Here is an 18,141-nt window from a genome sequence, read left to right as displayed (position 1 = left end):
CTGAGGAAATTAGACTGGCAAGGATTGAGTGGTAGTTATGTAGAAAATCAGAGGAACGATTACAGAATTTATCTGCGTATTTTCCTTTTGGTTGAAGAAACAACCACAATTTAGGTGAAAATCCAACCTCTGATCTCAAATCTAAAGAGCCTGGATTGGGAGGATGAGGAGATGATATTTGCATTTCTACATATTGAAATGAAATGTGATCCTAGCTGCCTGTTCCCTGTCTGTTGCCATCTAGGGAAACTAAGAAGTTTACAGTGACTGGGTTCTTTCTCTTTTCAGTGATAGGAACAAAAATAACAATAGGTGAAGGCATGGCCATGTGGATTAGGAATGAGACAAATTCCAGGTAGCTTCCCAGTTTTAGAGCTGTGTGTTTCAGTGATCTCAGGAGAAGTTTGGACACCTGTCTCACAAGGAGAGGTTGTGATTCTGTGACTCTAATGGGCAAGAGTATAAAATTATTTCCTTGAAATTCTGAAATAGTTCCTACATAAAGACCGAATGTGTGGATTCTTTATCTCAAAATCCTAAGGAATTCTAGAAAGCCTGAGTCTGATTCCAATAATATTAGGCCAACTTTTCTCGTTAGTAAAAGAGTAAAGAATTTTCTTTCCAAACTTTAAAAAATATATATATTTACAAAAATATTTGGAAAGAAAATGGAGTGATAATGGTTGTGATTGGCTTATAGAATAATCCTTTTTGCTTCAAGAAAACAATAACTCACAACTTTTAAATGATCTTGAAAAAAATTTCTATATATTAATATTTAGGCCAATAAGTATCAAACTGGTCATTTCAAGGGATTTTTTTTTCATTCTTCTCTTTAGATTTAAAATATTTTTATTTTTAAAATTATTTATTTATTCACTTTATAGTCCAAGTATAGCCCCCTCCATCTTCCCCCAGCTCCACCATCCCTCCCTCTTTCCTATATCTACTTCCCTTCCCCTTCAGAAAGGGGAGTCTGCTGACTCACAATCCCTGCACTTATCCATATTAGCAGAGCAAGTCTCATAAGGACTGAGTGAATCCTCTACAAGGGTGGCCTGTCAAGGCAGCCCTGTCAAAAAGGTGTGATCAAAAACCATGCAAGAATGTCTCAAGGGATTTTTTTTTTCCTACAAAGAGTAGCAAATCATAAACCTTGACAGTTGAATCTTATAGGTGCTCACAGTGCTACTTGCTAAGAGCACAAAGCCTATTGAAGACCAAAAAGAAAAGTAAGGACAGTGTTGAAAATCAACTGAATAATTTTGCCTTAGCATTCTTATGATTCATTTCATTAACATAATGGAAAATCAAAATGCAAGTGAAGTGCAGATTAACAAATATTTGAAAATTTCTAGGTCAAAGAATCTATATTTCCATTGGGGTAATTATCATTTTTGTAAAACAGAGAGGGATGACTTCACATGTAAATATTGATTTATACAAGTCCATGAAGATAACACTCACTAGAAAGACAAAAATACCGAAGCAGTTGACTCATTATGGTCCACAGATAACATTAATTTCTCCCAAGAACTGAGGCTGCTGTTAAATCTTAGGTACTTATGCTGAAATCTGCTCATCGAATTGCTCTCAAAGAATCAAATCCTAGACCCACAAGATAGGTTGGTGGGCAAAGGGCTTTACTGTCACAGCACCAGGAGGGGCATTTCAAAGAGAAGGAATAGAGAGGGCTGAGGGGGAAGAGGCCTATTCCCTCTAGCAAGGGTTTGCATTCACAGTAACAGTTCAAGACTCTAATGCAGATGTTTTGCAGGATGGCTTTACACCATTTTTACTGGCTCTCAAGGAAAACAAAATAGAGATGGCAAAGTTTTTAGTAAAGAAGGGAGCAAATATACATGTAATTGATGAGATGAAAGGATAATATCATTCAAACTTTAAAACCAATAATCCTGCAACCAAGAAATATTTATTAGAAAGGCAGAAGACTAATGTATTCAGTCATCAGATCTCACTTGTCATCTGTCTTATGAATTAGTTAAGAAAAATTCTTTCTTTTTTATTTTCTTTTTTCCTATTTTTAATTAATTAATTTAGATTACATTTCAATTGTTATCCCCTCATTTGTACCCTCCCATTCCTCCTTCTCTCCCTCTTTCAACCTATTCCCCTCTCCTATGACCTCCTCCCCCACAATATGGTCACAGTCTATCAAGTCTCATCCTGGTAGCCTGCTTATCCTTTCTCTGAGTGCCACCAGGCCTCCCCACAAAGGGGAAGTGTTAAAAAAAAAAAAAAAGGTAATGTCACCTGCCTTTAGATCCCTTTCCTTTAACTGGGATGCTCTGTCCAGCCTCAATAGGAGAAGGTGGTCCTAGTCTTATTACAATTTGGTATTCTAAGCTGGTTGATATCCATAGAAAGCCTCCCATTTTCTGAGGATAAGGAGAGGAGGTCTGTGTGGGATGAAATGAGGAGATATTGGGTAAGAAGGAGGGAGAGGAAGCTGAAATTTGGATATACACTAAATAAATAATTTAATTAGTTTTAAAAATAAAGAGGCTGAATAAAATATAGAAAAAACGAAAGCAATGTTGAAGTGCACAACACAAATCATTTATAATAAGCTTCATATCCACTTATATTTATTGATGCTTCTTGTTTCATATTTTGTTTGGTTGATGAACCAATCTAACAGTAGGTTAGTATGTTTTCATTTTGTTTTTACTATTTTTTTTAAAGAAGTTTGAGGTTTTGTTTGACTTTGATTCAAAACAGGGCTCAATCATTTCAGAGTATTGCCCTCTTCTCTTATATAGTTGTCCTATAAAATGCCATATTAATCATAAACAAGAGATGTCAACCACAGTCTATTTCATGACTCCTACCATTCAATTGCCTTTGTTTGAAGACTAATGAGGCCATATTATCCTTTGGTGGCTAAGAATTGTTATGACAGAAAGCTACTCAGCTCACCCTTTTTTGTGATGCCCAATTGGTATTAATGTGTTTATATTTACTTAGTATTTAGGAAAGGAAAACAAATATATTTACTTTTATAAATGTTATTGAAGCTAAGTAATAGGTGAGTCAGTGCAGATTCACACATAACTTGTTTAAAATGCCAGATACGTTGTTGCTAGTTCTGTGATCTGATGTGTTATTTATCACCAAATATAAAAACTAAGATAATACCATAGAAAGGTTTATGTGAGATCATATATGTGACATTTAGGGCAATTCATAGCATGTATTATCATCATTACAAAGTAAATGTCATTATAGTTTAATAATGAAAATAACTTTCAATTATTTTATGGTTATCTGATTAATAATTATAATGTTACACTAAACTAGAGAAAATGGAGACATCTTCATTTAAGTCTCTATCTATTTAAGAAGAACGACTTTTATTTCCTTATATTTTATTACAAATATGAGTCTAAGAAGTCTACTAAGAATATGTGAAATAGTACTGGGGGCTTCGCATCCATTTTTTTCCTTTTGTCTTTGAACACAATATATAAAAGTGAGCCCTTGTTTCCCATGGTTTTTCTCTGTGTTAAAAGGTCAATTCTAAACAGACAAGCATGATATTAAATTTATAAAGTTTATAAAATATAAAGTATATAATAATGAACCTAAAATTTTTGTGTTATTTCAGAAACACATTATTATACGCCATAAGATGCGATTCAAAAGATATGGTCAAACTACTTCTGGATGAAGGGATTGACTTTTTCTTTAAAGATGTATTTGGATGGACTGCATTACGGTATGCTATTGAAGGCCAAGTAAAGGGTGAGCCTTTGTATTAGAATGTTAGTAAATACTGATCTGTAGCTCAAATTATTTACAAAATCTTTATCTTCCTTCACTCAGATTTTCATTTCTGACTCTACGCTGTTTTGGAATGGCAGTGACCACCAAATATAAAAAGTGCATAACCATCAGAAGTAGAAATTAGGGAGGGTCTCTTTATCTTCTGCTTGATTTGGAAATGCTAAAGATTGAAATAAATATATCACCTGTGCTGGCAATTCTGTCACTGAGCTACATCTCTCTGGGACTTTCCGAATCTTTAGTCTTATGGATCCTAACATTTTCCATTTCATCCAAGTATTAACTCTGTAAATTATATGTGTATAATTATGTATATCTATTTTTATTTTATATGTACATATATTGTCAGATTAATATTCTAATTAGCTCTTTCAATCTTCAGGTTCCATTTAGCAGAAAGTGGTGTTTCTCTCTCTGGTGGGCTTTCTTCTATACATTATTCCTTGGGTCTTGAAAGAGATAAAGTTTCTGGTTTCCTTAAGTCTCAAGAAGAAAGTTCTCTTTCAAAACATAGATGGAAGAAGAGTTTCTCTTTTGTTTCTACTAATTCTGTTGCTGCAGTGCTAATATTAGCCCTTCTTCTGCATCCCAATAGTAATTGACATTGGTAACCAGGTTGCCTCTTTTGAATCATCTCTCTAGTGGTATTCCCATATTAAACATTTACAATATTTTAACTGAGCTATTAGTCCCAAAGTGACAGTGCTTTCCTTTGGCTGCTGTTTAGGTTTTGTTTGTTTGTTTTGTTTTTTAGCTTGTGCCACAATTGTTAGCAATGTTAAAGCCTTACATTGAGCCCCCAAGTTAGTTTAACCCTAGACACACATGGTTCGTTAACTTTGCAGAATTTTTCTTCTCTTCTCGTAGAAAATATGACTTGGGATCACTGTAAGCTATCATGAATCCTCAAATCATGTTGGGAACATCACGAGCCTTTATTCATTACAGCTAGAACTCTACCATCAGACACCTTGGCATTTTGGGCAGCATTCTTTCTTATGTTCTAGGAGACCCAATTTCATGTTTCTCTGCGTAGTTGTCAGCTTTGGACCTTATCTAAGAGAACCCATTCACAATTTGTGCTTTTAGAATTCATGGATAAAATGAGATTTTATCTCCCAAAGCATTTAGAGTTAAACAGGACAAGCAATCATTCTAAGAAGGAGCTGCAGCCTTGATTTGACTAGGTAGAGGAAGAGCAGAGATAGCAAAAGTGAGGTTTTAGAACGTTTTAGTTTTCAGCCTTTGGTGATTGAGAGTTCGGCAACAGCACACAATTAATTATTTAATGCAGAGAAATCATGTTATAAAAAGCTCTTATTTTCAAGCTGTTAAACAGTTCATTTCCCAAAATTATAAGCCACAAAACTAAAGCAGCTAACAATAAAAACTAGGGCTTGTGGTGGTTAATTTTAATTATCAAGTGGCCCAGTTTAGACTCCCTTGGAGAGGACATCTCATTGAATGATCCTTAGATTGGGTTGACCTGTAGGATGGTCAGTGGAGAATTGTCTTGCTCACTAACAGACGAGGGAAGACCCAGCCTCCTTTGAGCAGCACCATTGCCTAGGCAGGAGTCCCAAACTGTATAAAAATAGAGTACCTGGGAATCATACAATAACCTTCATTTCTTCCTGCTCTTGACTGTGGATGTGATACGACTGCTGCCTCAAACTTTCTGCAAAAATGATACACCATTGTGAATGAAAATAAACTCTTCTTCTCTAACTCTGTTTTGTCAGGCTATTTTAACACAGCAACAGAACTGAACCTAGGAAAGGATTTCATGATTTCTTGGCAGCTGTAATATCTCTATGTAAGATTGTAAAAATAAACAACACAGTGTGTTTTATTTGATATTCTCTGCAACAATCTGGAAAATTATATATAGCATAAAAATGTTTTCCTTATCAATTTTAAAATAGTAATTTCATAGGTTTTTGTTTTGTTCTGTTTTTTGCACATTGCAGTAGTCGACAGATTCTTATGGACTATGAGGAAAAATTACATAGGAAATATAAGGCTGTCAGTCAAGGTAAGGTTTGTGATAATGATAAATAAATATTAACTTCATGATCAACACACAATAAATATAAATGAACACTTATATGGCTTTTTTTTTCTAAGCCTATTTAATTAAAACTGCTTGACATAATTTAAATATTTTACTTTAGGCAATAGCACTCACTCACATCTGTTACCAAACTTTTAGGTATCACTCATTAAAGACTGTCTCTTGTTGTTCTGTACAGTCATAGCAACCTTTCTCAATAAATCCATTTTTTTTGTCTATTTCAAGACATGATTTAGTTATCCAGTAGCAGCTTCCATCTTACTGTGTAGTTGAGGTGGACTTTGAACTCCTGATCTAAGCTGGCCTGGTTTCTCAGTTGTTGGAGTTAGAAGCATGCAGCACACACTCAGCAGCTTTCTCTAGTAAAGCCAATAACTATTTCTGCATCTAGAGATTGAATGAAGAACCCCATTTCTTTTAAGCAACCTCTGTAGCCATCACCTACTCCTGCAGCTGATTTTTCCCTTTTGTTTTTGGTCATTAGCTTAAGATATGGTAGAAAATACATTAGAAGTAGCTTTATTTCTATAGCAATTTACCACTTAATGAAAACATTTGGAAAAAATTACTCTATGTGATAAAATCACTGCTTACGTAGCCTGTTTCCTTTAGATCAACTACCATGTCTAACCATCTCAGGAGGATGCTCATTTTGAAAGCACTGAAAAGCTTCTGTAAAGCAAAGGACCCTGTCAATAGAACAAAATGGTAACCTACAGATTGAGAAAAAAAATTCAAACCTTTACATCAAACAGAGGGTTAATATACAAAATATATAATGAACTCAAGAAATTGAACACCAACAAACTAAGTAATCCAATTAAAAAATGGGATACGGAGCTAAACAGAGAATTCTCGAAAGGGAAAAAACAAAACAAAACCCACTTAAAAACATGTTTAGCTTTCTCTCCTACTTCTCAAGGTTCTTTCCATCTTGCCCTAAGCCCAGGAACCTTAGCCATACCTATCTCATTTGTGCCACCCAGGTGTGATATGGCTTTTTCTTGGTCAAACAGGGTAGGCTCTTAGGGGAGGTACTATTTGCAGGCAGAGATAGCAAGCAGTAATTAGCATCAAAATACATCAGACCAACACTCCTCCATTGCTGGATCAGAATGTAAACTTGTAAAACCACTTGGGAAATCAATCTGACACTTTCTCAGAAAACTATGAATAGGTTTATCTCAGGATGCAGCTATACCACTCTTGGGCATATGCCCAAAAAATGATACACCATACAACAAGGACAGTTGTTCAAGTATGTTTATAGCAGCTTTACTCGTAATACCCAGAATCTGGAAACAACCTAGATGTCCCTCAACTGAAGAACAGATGAAGAAACTGTGGTACTTTTACACAGTAAAATATTACTCAGCTATTAAAACCAAGGAAATCTTGAAATTTTCAGGCAAATGGATGGAACTAGGAAAGATCATCCTGAATGAGGTAGGCCAGAGCCAGAAAGAGAAGCATGGTATGTACTCACTTATAAGTGGATATTAGCCCAACATAATTGTCCTTTGATAGACTCCACCCAAAAGGAATAAAAACAGCTGCTAAGACTCACAGCTAAATTCTAGGCATAGCACTGAGAGTCATATGGAAAAGTGTGTGGGGGTGGGGGTAGAAGAACTCAGAGAAGACAAGAGCGCCACAAGGAGACCATCGAGCCAACAAATGTGGAGCCAGGGAGCCCGGTACAAACTGATGCACCAACCAAGGACAATCCATGCAGAGAACCTGGACACCCTGCTCAGATGAAGCCAATGGACAGCTCATTCTCCATGTGGATCCCCAAGTAAGTAGAGCAGGGACTGCTTTGACATAAACTCTGGCATCCTTAAAGTGAGCACTTCCCCTTGGCAGGAGGCCTTGTGGGGTCACAGAGGAAGGATGCAGGCTGCCCTAATGAGACCTGGTTGGTTTGGGTCAGATGGTGGGGAGGAAAGCCCCCCTGAAAGAGAACTATGGGAGATAATTAGAGGCAGATGGGGAAGGGAGGGAGAGAATGGAAGCATACAAATGAGGAGGTAACAATCAGGATGTAATATGAATAATTTATTTATTATTATTATTTTATTAAGTTATTCAAATTACAACTCAATTTTTATCCCATCACTTGTATCTTCCCATTCCTCCTCCCTCCCTGTTTCATTCTATTCCCTTCTTCTACTTCTAGGACCCAAGGGGGACTTCTTCCCCTACTATATGGCCATAGGCTATCAAGTCTCATCTTCATAGCCTGCTTATTCTTTCTTTGAGTGCCATCAGGCCTCCCCACCAAGGGGAGGTGGTCAAATATGAGGCACCAGAGTTCATATCAGAGTCAGTCCCTCTCTCTACATAACCAGGGGGAGGGGGAACGTCCTGTCCATTGGCTAGATCAGAGTAGGGGTTCAATGTTTACTACTTGTATTGTCTTGGTTAGTGCAATAATTTGAGCAAACACCCCTGGGCCCCGATCAGGATGCTCCTCTTGTAGGTTTGTAGAGCCCTCTAGATCCTTCCCTTTCCCCATCTCCCCATCTAGAGCCTCAGTAGGATGTCCTCACATCTATCCCAATCTCCTGGTAAGTGAAGACGATATTGGGCAGAGTGTTTTAGACTTAGGTGTCAAAGTTTTGTAAATTTTAGTCTTCTTCCGTGGGTCTAGTAAATGGGAAGGAGATTTTTCTAATATATTCATTACTCAATCAGCACTATAATTAGTACCCTTCATAGGTTATTCTTGAGACATGGTCTGAAAGGAATGTGTCTAATGAACCTTCAAAGCCATATATTCTAATAGTTTAGATTTTTAACTGTTATATTTTAAAATACATTTCTTTTTCCTTAAATAGGATACAAGAAATCTGATGACAAAATATTATCCAAGTAAGATTTATATAGTTATAAAAATCATGTTGCCTAAGTATGGAATGTAGAGATAAAAAATATTTTTGCAATAGTCTACTCTGTAGTAATACTAATATTCATGTTTGATATTGGTTACTTCTTACAACCACTATAATAAATGTTTAATGTTTTTCCTATTAGCACTGATCTCTTTCAAACTGCACAACTGTCATTCAGAATAGTGATCCCATGGTTTTACTAGCAGCCTGCCTTGGTTCTTCATGTATTCCCTTGCTCAGTAACATAGATTGATAGGAGTCCTTGAATCCGTCTAGCCTAGATCAGATGCACAACAGATCAAGTTCAAAAGTCATATTTTTATGTTGAATGAAAATATTTTACAATGTTTTATGTTCTGTTTTCTTTAGCAAAGGCCTTCCCAATGATCACATGTACATTTGGGCTTTATTTATTTAATCATTTCTTATTAATAACTTTAAAATATTTGAGAGGTTTCAGGGAACATCTTTTGCCATTTTCAGGTGTAGGGATATTGATAATTTCTTTTCCAGAGTTGCTGCCATAGTGGAACAACATGACTCCATGTTTTGGGTGAGCAACTTAGATTTTGAAACAAGTTTACTTTTCAGTTAAACTAGCACAAGTTCTGTGAGACACTGAATAGGTTACGAAATCCTCATTCAGTTTAAGCAGTTTATGAAGTCAAGTTCATCTAAAGCTCTGCCAACGTATCTGTCATCACTACTCATATGGAATAAAATATGTGATTATTGACTCTTTCATAAATTGGAAGAGGCAGAGGCAAAGAGGAAACGAGGTTGGAAGCTTTTACTTTTCTAAAAATAAGAAGTCAATGTCTATTCACATCAATTATGATTATGAAATGGACTTTAACATGCAGGTTTCCATTTTTCAAAACGGTTCCACACACCCATGATTATTTAATATCTGCTCTTTAGGAACCACAATTATCTTACTTCTGTATCCACCTTGCGTAAATCAAATGAGGATGAAAGCAATTTTGATGACAAGGTAAAATTTAGCTTTTTAAATTTAATATGTTTGTACAGAAATGTGCTTCTCTGGTGTTTACTTTTGAAATTCTGTAGCGGTTTACCTGTTGTACTTATGTTGGCAACAATAGACAATAGTAAGTTGGTGAGAAAAGACATTTTCACAAGATGTGACAAGTATCATAATGAATATTTCTTTAATTTGATAAGCAACAAGATCAAGTAACGATTTTGAGGTAATAGAGAAAGAGGTGAAATATATAGTATAAGAGAATTGTATCAGAAGTAGGATGTCCACAGCAAAGGAGTTTTCAAATTGGCTCAGTGATATGTGGATAAATGTCACTTGCTTATATATCTCAGAATCAGAATGAAAAAAAGATTGCCACCAGAGGACACAGAATTATTTATGCAAGATATATATCTGCTTATAAAAATATTTACAGTAAGATAGATATCCGTCATTATTAGCAAGCTGTTCACCTTAGCATTCATGTTGTTTTCTAATAGCTGTGGCTTTCCTTTTGATATTTCATGACCTTTTCTGCTACACCTTGGTTCTAGGTTGTAATGTGCATATAGAAAATGTTCTATTGTGCATCTGCAAGACCAACTCCAGCATTCTGCGTTATTTTCTAGCACTTGCCAATTCTCCATCATCTGTCCGCTGTTGGAAACCTGTAAAAACGCTGATCAATATATTAGTCATTTGAGCACGGCTAATCAAGTCTCATCTGGACATCCTGCATCCCCTTCCTCTGTGTTCCCACAGGACCTCTCTGCCAAGGGGCAGTGATCAGATCCAGGAACCAGAGTTCCTGTCAGAGCCAGTCCTCCATTTGCTCCCCATTCCTCCCCTCCCCCCACTATCCCTGAGAAAGAGGGAATATAAGAGTGAGGGGATTACAATCAGGATACACTGTGAATAAATTATATTAAAAACTTAAAAAAATATTAGTCATATTTCTTCTTCCATGTGTGGATATTGGATTCAGATTTTAAAACTTTTCCAAATATATTAAAAAGATAGTTCAAAAATGATCCAGAAGGGTGACAGTAGCTTGATATTTTCATAATAGGTTTTTCTTTAATCACAACATACCATTTTATATGGCATAATTAGAAAAAAAGAATTAATCTTATGATCTTTATTGATTGGTAGAAACCCTGCATTAGCTTTTTAAAATAAGGTTTTAAATTTCATTAACACAATACTGGTCATTACAAGGACCTAATTATAAAATCACATAAAATTTTTTCTCACTTTATTGAGAAGCAGAATAGGGTTAAATGATCAAACCCAGTGCCTCTCAGGGCTATTCTTCCTACCAGAATAGGGCTTTTGATATTTGAGTGCCCTCAATGGCTGGCTGTCAACTCTATGGGATTAGGAATCCCTTTTGATACTTATGTTTAACTTGTCTGAGATGGTGTTTTGGGGTTGTTTGACTGTATAGTGTAGAACCAGAGTGAACACCATGGTCACCAGTCCTGGGACAGCTGCCACTACACACTGAGGAAATAAGAAGGAGAAAGCAAGCTAAGTAAACATCAGCTTCCAAATGACAGAAGTGATTAAAACAATAGCCACCCAATTTATCTTCACTGGAATAAGGCAAAAAAGAAGTCGTGAGAAATGTGTATTATCTTCAGTGTACATTAGGATGTGTTAAACCAAGACTTAATACAGTGTATATAGATTATAGCAGCATATGGATTTCTGTTTATAGAAAACTAATAATAGGAATGTTCTGAATCAATATTGTAATATGTAGTTGAATTTCAAGATTGTCCCAATATTTTAACCTTGAATAGTTATCACTCAGAATTTACAATATGCTTTATAGTTAAATACTGAATATACCAGATAAAAGGACATGTTTCAAAGAAAGGACACAAGACCAAGTAGCGAACACAAATCAGTTGAGGTGGTTCATATAAAAACTAGAGAATTTCAACATAGATAATATTGAAGGAGTTCATGGTCATGATGAAACTGTGAGCGGGCTCTGAGTTCTTTGTGTTTTGAGATTATTGTACATTGAATCTGAATAGGAGGTAGAAGATGACAATGTTCTATCTACAAGTATTTCAGAGGGTGATCTGCACAGAGACAATGGTGCATCCTAGGTCTTCCTCACCTGAATCTACATTTTATGAGATGACCAGGAAGTTGGGGGAGATTAAGCATCATATAATCATATTATATATTGTCATTTTCATTTATATTCAACATGCCAGTAACTGTTTGGCATATTTCAAACTACTGATGAGAAAAAGCATATATGATTCTCTTTAACTAAGGCTTACTATGCTCTTGGAATGCCACTCTTTATCACAAAAGATTCGCATATCTCCACATTATATTTTCTGTTTTGTTCCTATTTAAAGGCAATATAAAGTAAATATGTAACATTCAGCAATCTATTTTATAATATTATACAAATAGCATTGCTGACCACATTAACTTCTTTGTTTTGTATTACTGAGTGTAAAAGTCTCTCAACATATGCTTTTCTGCTCCGTTATTTCTGACATTGAACGATATGCTGCATTATTTGTGAAATTAAATTTGTCAAAAGAACTTTAGGCAGAATGCAAAGTGGACTTTGTCATTCAGAATTCACTTTTTTTTCTGAAACACTCATGAAAGCAGTGGTGTGTATATGATATATTCTCTTGTCTTTCAATACCAGGTCCCAGAGTCATCAGCCTTAAGACAGTAAAAACTATATCAATCCAAAGAGTCATAAAATATTCTATTTAAAAAATTGTTCCCTGAGTAGAGAGGAAGTACTGGGTAACAGCATCCAAAATGAGGAAATGACAGAGACAGTTTGCTGTCTGAACAGTCACCTCATATTCTCTATAATGATGGATCATCATCTTCAGCCTTCTGGCCCAATATATCTGACAGACATATTTGTAAGGCAGAAACTATTAAGGACTTGCTTACCCTGTCTTGGCAGAGTTTGGCCATTGACTCTGCCTGTATTAAACTTGCCCATTTTTTAGGCAGAATTCTGTCTGTGGCTGAAAGTAGGACATTTTGCCCAGTGGCTGCTTTGCCACATTTGAAGCCATCTCCATAAGGAGGTTCATTGATGCTCATCATCTTCTTTGAGGTAACTTGGGTGTTGTGAGGAGTTAATATGTTTTTATATCTGGATATCTGTTTTAAGTTGGTAAAGATGAGATATTGTGGGAAGAATTGTAATCTTTGTCACTGGTGAAAGCAGTCTTGGGTTTTGTCCTTGGACACACCATAGATACTCCCTGAGATTAACCTTGAGGTAGACTGGGTGGAGCCATCCTGGGCCTGGAATTCAGGAAGTGGACCTGAGGACTCCACCTGGACTATTATGTTTCTAATCGACCCTCAATGGGAGAGGGAGACTGCCCCCTTGCCTGTGACCCACAGGCAAGCTAAGAAGACAGAGAGAGGAGCAGCAGGGTCAGACCAGGCTTGAGCACACATGGATCAAAAAGAGGGTCAGTAAACAGGCGGAACTAGTGTGCAGGCCAGAAACACCAAGGGACCCATCCCGTGGAACGGATCAGAAGGTTCACTCTTTTTTCCCTTTAACCTCTTTTCCCTTTTGTGTAAGCTAGTTGGGTTGTATAATAAAGTTTAATTGTTAAGAAACAGAGCCAACAAGATATGATAGAAGTAGACATACATTCAGAATTTTAGATGCAAAAGATAGGAAAGATATTTTCTTTAAGCTTGCCAAAGATAAATAGCCAAAACACTATGAATATAACATTTATAAAATTCCTAACTGTTTTGTGGTTCTTCCTGTTGTAAGAAGTTTATTGTATATATGTGTAATAATATAAATATATATATATGTAAATATAGAAATAAAAAATTAATAAAAATTATTTCCGTTTAATGCATTTCTTCTTAATATGCAATTCTAAATACTTTTGAAATTTGAATTTCATGCATCTTGGAAAAATACAAAAGACAATTATGAAACTCATAATTGATACAAGTAGTAGGAAAGTTATTTTTAATCATCTTCCATAGAGTTTTGATGGACCTTTTTCTGGGACAAGATCTGAACAGGTTAAAAATCATAATAACACATAAACCACAGGTGGGAACACAATTTTATCTTTTTATAACACATAGAATAGAACTAATATTTTTTAAAAAGTGATTAAGAATCAGTACTAACAAAAATATATAATCCTAAATAGAAATAAGAAATAAGAAATCTGTTCAATAATTATTTGTATACCTTCTCTAATTTCAGAACCAGAGATTTTGCATTACAAGTTACATTAAAATATTTTAATATAAAAACATGGTGAAATGTATGGAAAATAATGAAGGCAGGGTGGAGAATGAGCAGTTCATTTAATTAAAAATCTTTTCTACTTGTAGGTTTCTAGGACCCTCTGGATCATTCTGTTTCTTCATTCTTCCATGCGTCTCTCACCTACACTCCCAATAGGACGTCCTCCCCTCTGTCCCACTTTCCTGGAAGTGAAGGCTTTCATGGGACATATCCCTTGGGCTAGTGTCCATATATAAGTGAGTATATACCAATTGACTCTTTCTGCTTCTGGGTTAACTCACTCATTATGATCATTTCTAGTTCAATCCATTTGTCCACAAATTTCAGATCTGGGCCCAGGAGTCCTGCTCAAATTACGGCCCCAGTCAAGGACAATACGTGCAGTAAACTTTGAACCCCTACACAGATCTAACCAATGGACAGGACATTATCCACCATTGAGTGTAGAGTGGGGTCTGACTTTCACATGTACTCTTTTGCCCCATATTTGACCATGTCCCCTGGAGGGAGAGGCCTGGTGGCACTCAGAGGAAGGATAGCAGGCTATCAAGAAGAAACTTGATACCCTATGATCATATACAGGGGGAGGAGGTCCCCCTCAGTCACAGTCATAGGGGATGGAAGTAAGGGGAAAATGGGAGGGAGGGAGGAATGGGGGGATACAAGGGATGGGCTAACAATTGAGATGTAATAGAAATAAATTAAGAAAACATATTTAAAAATCTTTTCTAGTAAGACATTATGCCAATATAAATTAACAGTGTTGATAAACAATAAAGATTCATTTCTTTTGTGTGCAAATGATTTGCAACATTACAAACAATAATTAAATTACTTCTGAACTTACCATGAGTATATGACTGGTATTCTATTTACACTGTACTGATTTTATTCTCTTTTGCTTTTTAGCTCAAGTTCGGATCTATCCTGCCTTGAAGGCAACTATTTCTATATGTTTATTTTTAACTTTCAATTACGTATTATCTATGACATACAAAATTTTAAAGTCTTGTTTTTAAATCAACCCAGTCTTCCATCAAGGAAAAATAGCCCATTCTCAATGAAGCAGAAAAATTGACTAAGTTTCATAATTTCAATATAGGTAAATTTTATAGTATAATTAATTTTGAACAAAATGCTTGAGACGCTTGCATTCTTCCAAATATTTAAGTTTTTTCCTATCATATTGATCATGTTACAAAATAAATATGGGAAAGGTCAATGTTGTCATGTACCTTCCTCAGAAGGAACAAAGAAGCATGATAAATATTTATGTGAGTTTCAACATCAATGTTTCTATTTACTGTTTCTGAGTTTCAGCATCAATGTTTCTTTTTACTGTTTCTTTCTTTCTTTCTTTTTTTCTTTTTTCTTTTTCTTGGCCAATAAGTTTATTGTCTTTATGTAAAAGAAAAAACTCTTCATAGAAAACTGCTTTAGCTCTCAGCAGCCCGCCCCTGAGCTCTGAGGAAGCTCGCTTTCTTCTGAGCAACCCGATCTTTCTTCTGGGCAAGGGACATTTTAGGACGGTTCCACCTCTTCTTCACTTCGCTCTTGGGCTTCTTCTCATAGATCGGATTCTCTTGGATAGCAGCATGAGCTTTCTTGTACATCTCCTCCATCATGTCTGGAGTGATGTTGTTTTTATGTACTGAGAGAACTGTTTCTTGTATGCATCTTCATCTTCCTCCATTAGGTATCGCATGTAGTCTGCAACGTTCTGACCCATGATGTGCTTCTGATGCACTTCTGCATTGAACTCCTTGCTTTCAGAGTCATAACCGGGGAATTGTTTGGTACTATGAGGGAAAGACAAGCCTCCATCCACAGCTCCCTTCAGGGCCCCAAAAACTTTGTTGCCAGTTGTAGTTCGGGCAAGACGTGCATCCAGATAGCAAATGAAGGCACCAGGCTGACCGTCAATGCTTTCCACATTGTACTCGTCTCCCGCCACCTGCACCTGGCCTTCGTAGATCTTGTCCATGCCAAACCTATGGAGAAGCCTGCGGGCCAGCAGCAGGCCAGGGCAGTAGGCTGCAGCATAATTTGTCAGGCCAACTTTCACACCATACTTTGGCAGTTCATGTGTATACGCTGCGCAGACTATCATGTCCCCTTCTATACGGGCGTACGCAATCTGGCAGATGATGTCTCTGTTGGTCACTCGGACTATCATCCTGTACTTGGGTGTGTTGTACTTATTTTTGTCTTGGATCACTAGTCGTTTCCGGGCGTAGTAGTTTTACCCTCTCGCCGCCTTCGGGATCTCACTTGGTACCTCTTAAAGTAGGCCTTATTCTTCACAACTTTCAAGAACCCCATCCTGTGGAATACACAACCCCGCAACCACGGCTCCATGCAGACCTGCAGGCCCGGCCGCACTAAGGGGTGGGGGTGGGGATTATTTACTGTTTCTTAACCATATTTGCCATCTCTAAATTTAAAGATGTACAAAGTAAGCTTATTATACTTCTACAAGCCATCATTTTCAAAACTGCTTTGGATGAGCTGGAAGTCACAGCAGCTCCTATCATCTCACATACTTTCCAGCTGGAAATTAACTTTTCTCAGGAGGTACTGACTAGACAATTACCAAAGCAAGATGCTGACCCATAAAATAAGATAAATGGTCACTCTATGTCTATGCCTTCCAATATGGTTTTTAATTTTAAATTGATTGAAAAAGACATTATTTTTATTCATAATATTTGTGCATATATTTTAATACAATATTGTATTACATATAAAATTCTCCACAATCAACAGACTCAGATTTGGAAGTTGAATCTCCTAAAGAAACTCTGCCAAGTGACAGTGAAGACAACCAACCACTGGTTTGAAGATAGTTCATTTGTTATGTTGAATACTGCTGTATTTTGCTTAACTGCATAGGACAGGCAACAAGAAAATATATTTTAGGTTACATGATTCCAAATTTATTTTATTTACTTATTTATAATAACATAAGATATTTTCTACTCCTTCCTGGGTTCCTATTAGACCGACATGTCCTCACTATCTTCATTTCCTGTCTTCTTTTTAGTTTTCATTTCTTATTTTTCTTTTTTCAAAACATTCTATCTCGCTGTCAATATCCTAGTCCTCTATTACAATACTTCCACAATGTTCCCTGAGAATTAAATCTAGAATTTTTTGTGCTAAATGTAATAATTGGAGTTGAGAACCAAATGAGCAGTTGTTCTTTATATGTGACCACTTGCAGTTTTCGCTTCAATCTGATGAGAGTGAGAGCTACACCTCTCTGTGGGTTTAAGAATAAACATTAGATACAGTTAGAGACTATGCTCGTTTAAGCAAGTGGCATCAGTAGGTTCTCCTTTGGGTATCAATTTCCTACCAATCATAGCTAGTTGAAAGTTTTTACAGTACCAGCTATGTATTACCTCCTATTGAGCAGGCCTGAAGTCCAAGAAGGTAGCTGTTGGTTATTCGCAGGACAAAAATGCCACTGTTGCACCTTCCAGAGTATCTTGCTATTCTGGTTCATGGTAAAGGACTGGGATTTTCAGTCATCTCAAATATATGGTTACATATTATGAAAAGCAATATCTCTTAAAGCCAATCTTCATTCCATAACTGGCCTTTTGGTTTCTGAGAGCCATGAATGGCAGTGGTTGCTTTTGTTGTCAATTCTACTTGGGGGGTATTTGTTTGGATTTGTCTGTGAGGATATTTTTCAGGAAAATGTAGAACCAGAGTAAACATCATTAGTACTAGGTCAGGGTCTGTGAGCCGCAAATGAAGAAAGAAAAATATGAAATCAAGTTGAGCACCAGATTTCAAAAAAGAAAAGTAATTAAAGAAAAACAACCCAACTAATATTCATTGGAATGAGACAAATGAGAATTATAATCTCTTTAATTTATATTAAATATATTAAGACAGGATTTATTGAAAACAGTTCAAATAGATGCACAATAGCAAATATATTTCTATTTGTGTGATTAATTCAGAATAAACACTCTAATTGGTATTTGTGTGTTAGGAAAAGAGTCTTTAAATATTTAAACATTTGAAAATATGCCATGGGAATGAACATTGTGCTGAACAGACACTAAGAATT

At 36.1% G+C, this 18,141-nt stretch overlaps 1 protein-coding gene and 1 pseudogene across 1 annotated transcript in view; one reads left to right on the top strand and one right to left on the bottom strand.

Annotated features, from left to right (window-relative positions):
- LOC127188412 (uncharacterized) overlaps nt 1–18,141 on the top strand; it is a 123,696-nt gene that overhangs the window by 2,618 nt on the left and 102,937 nt on the right. Inside the window, 7 exon segments of the mRNA XM_051144878.1 lie at nt 1,778–1,882; nt 3,627–3,769; nt 5,781–5,842; nt 8,722–8,755; nt 9,697–9,769; nt 15,485–15,664; nt 15,754–16,216. Coding sequence (XP_051000835.1) covers nt 1,778–1,882; nt 3,627–3,769; nt 5,781–5,842; nt 8,722–8,755; nt 9,697–9,769; nt 15,485–15,664; nt 15,754–16,216 — 1,060 coding nt within the window.
- Nucleotides 15,494–16,394, bottom strand: LOC127187989 (60S ribosomal protein L5-like; annotated as a pseudogene).

This window comes from Acomys russatus, chromosome 4 (genome assembly GCF_903995435.1).
Source record: "Acomys russatus chromosome 4, mAcoRus1.1, whole genome shotgun sequence".
NCBI lineage: Eukaryota > Metazoa > Chordata > Mammalia > Rodentia > Muridae > Acomys > Acomys russatus.
Note: the sequence above shows the minus strand (reverse complement) of the source record. Positions and strands in the feature narration are given on the sequence as shown.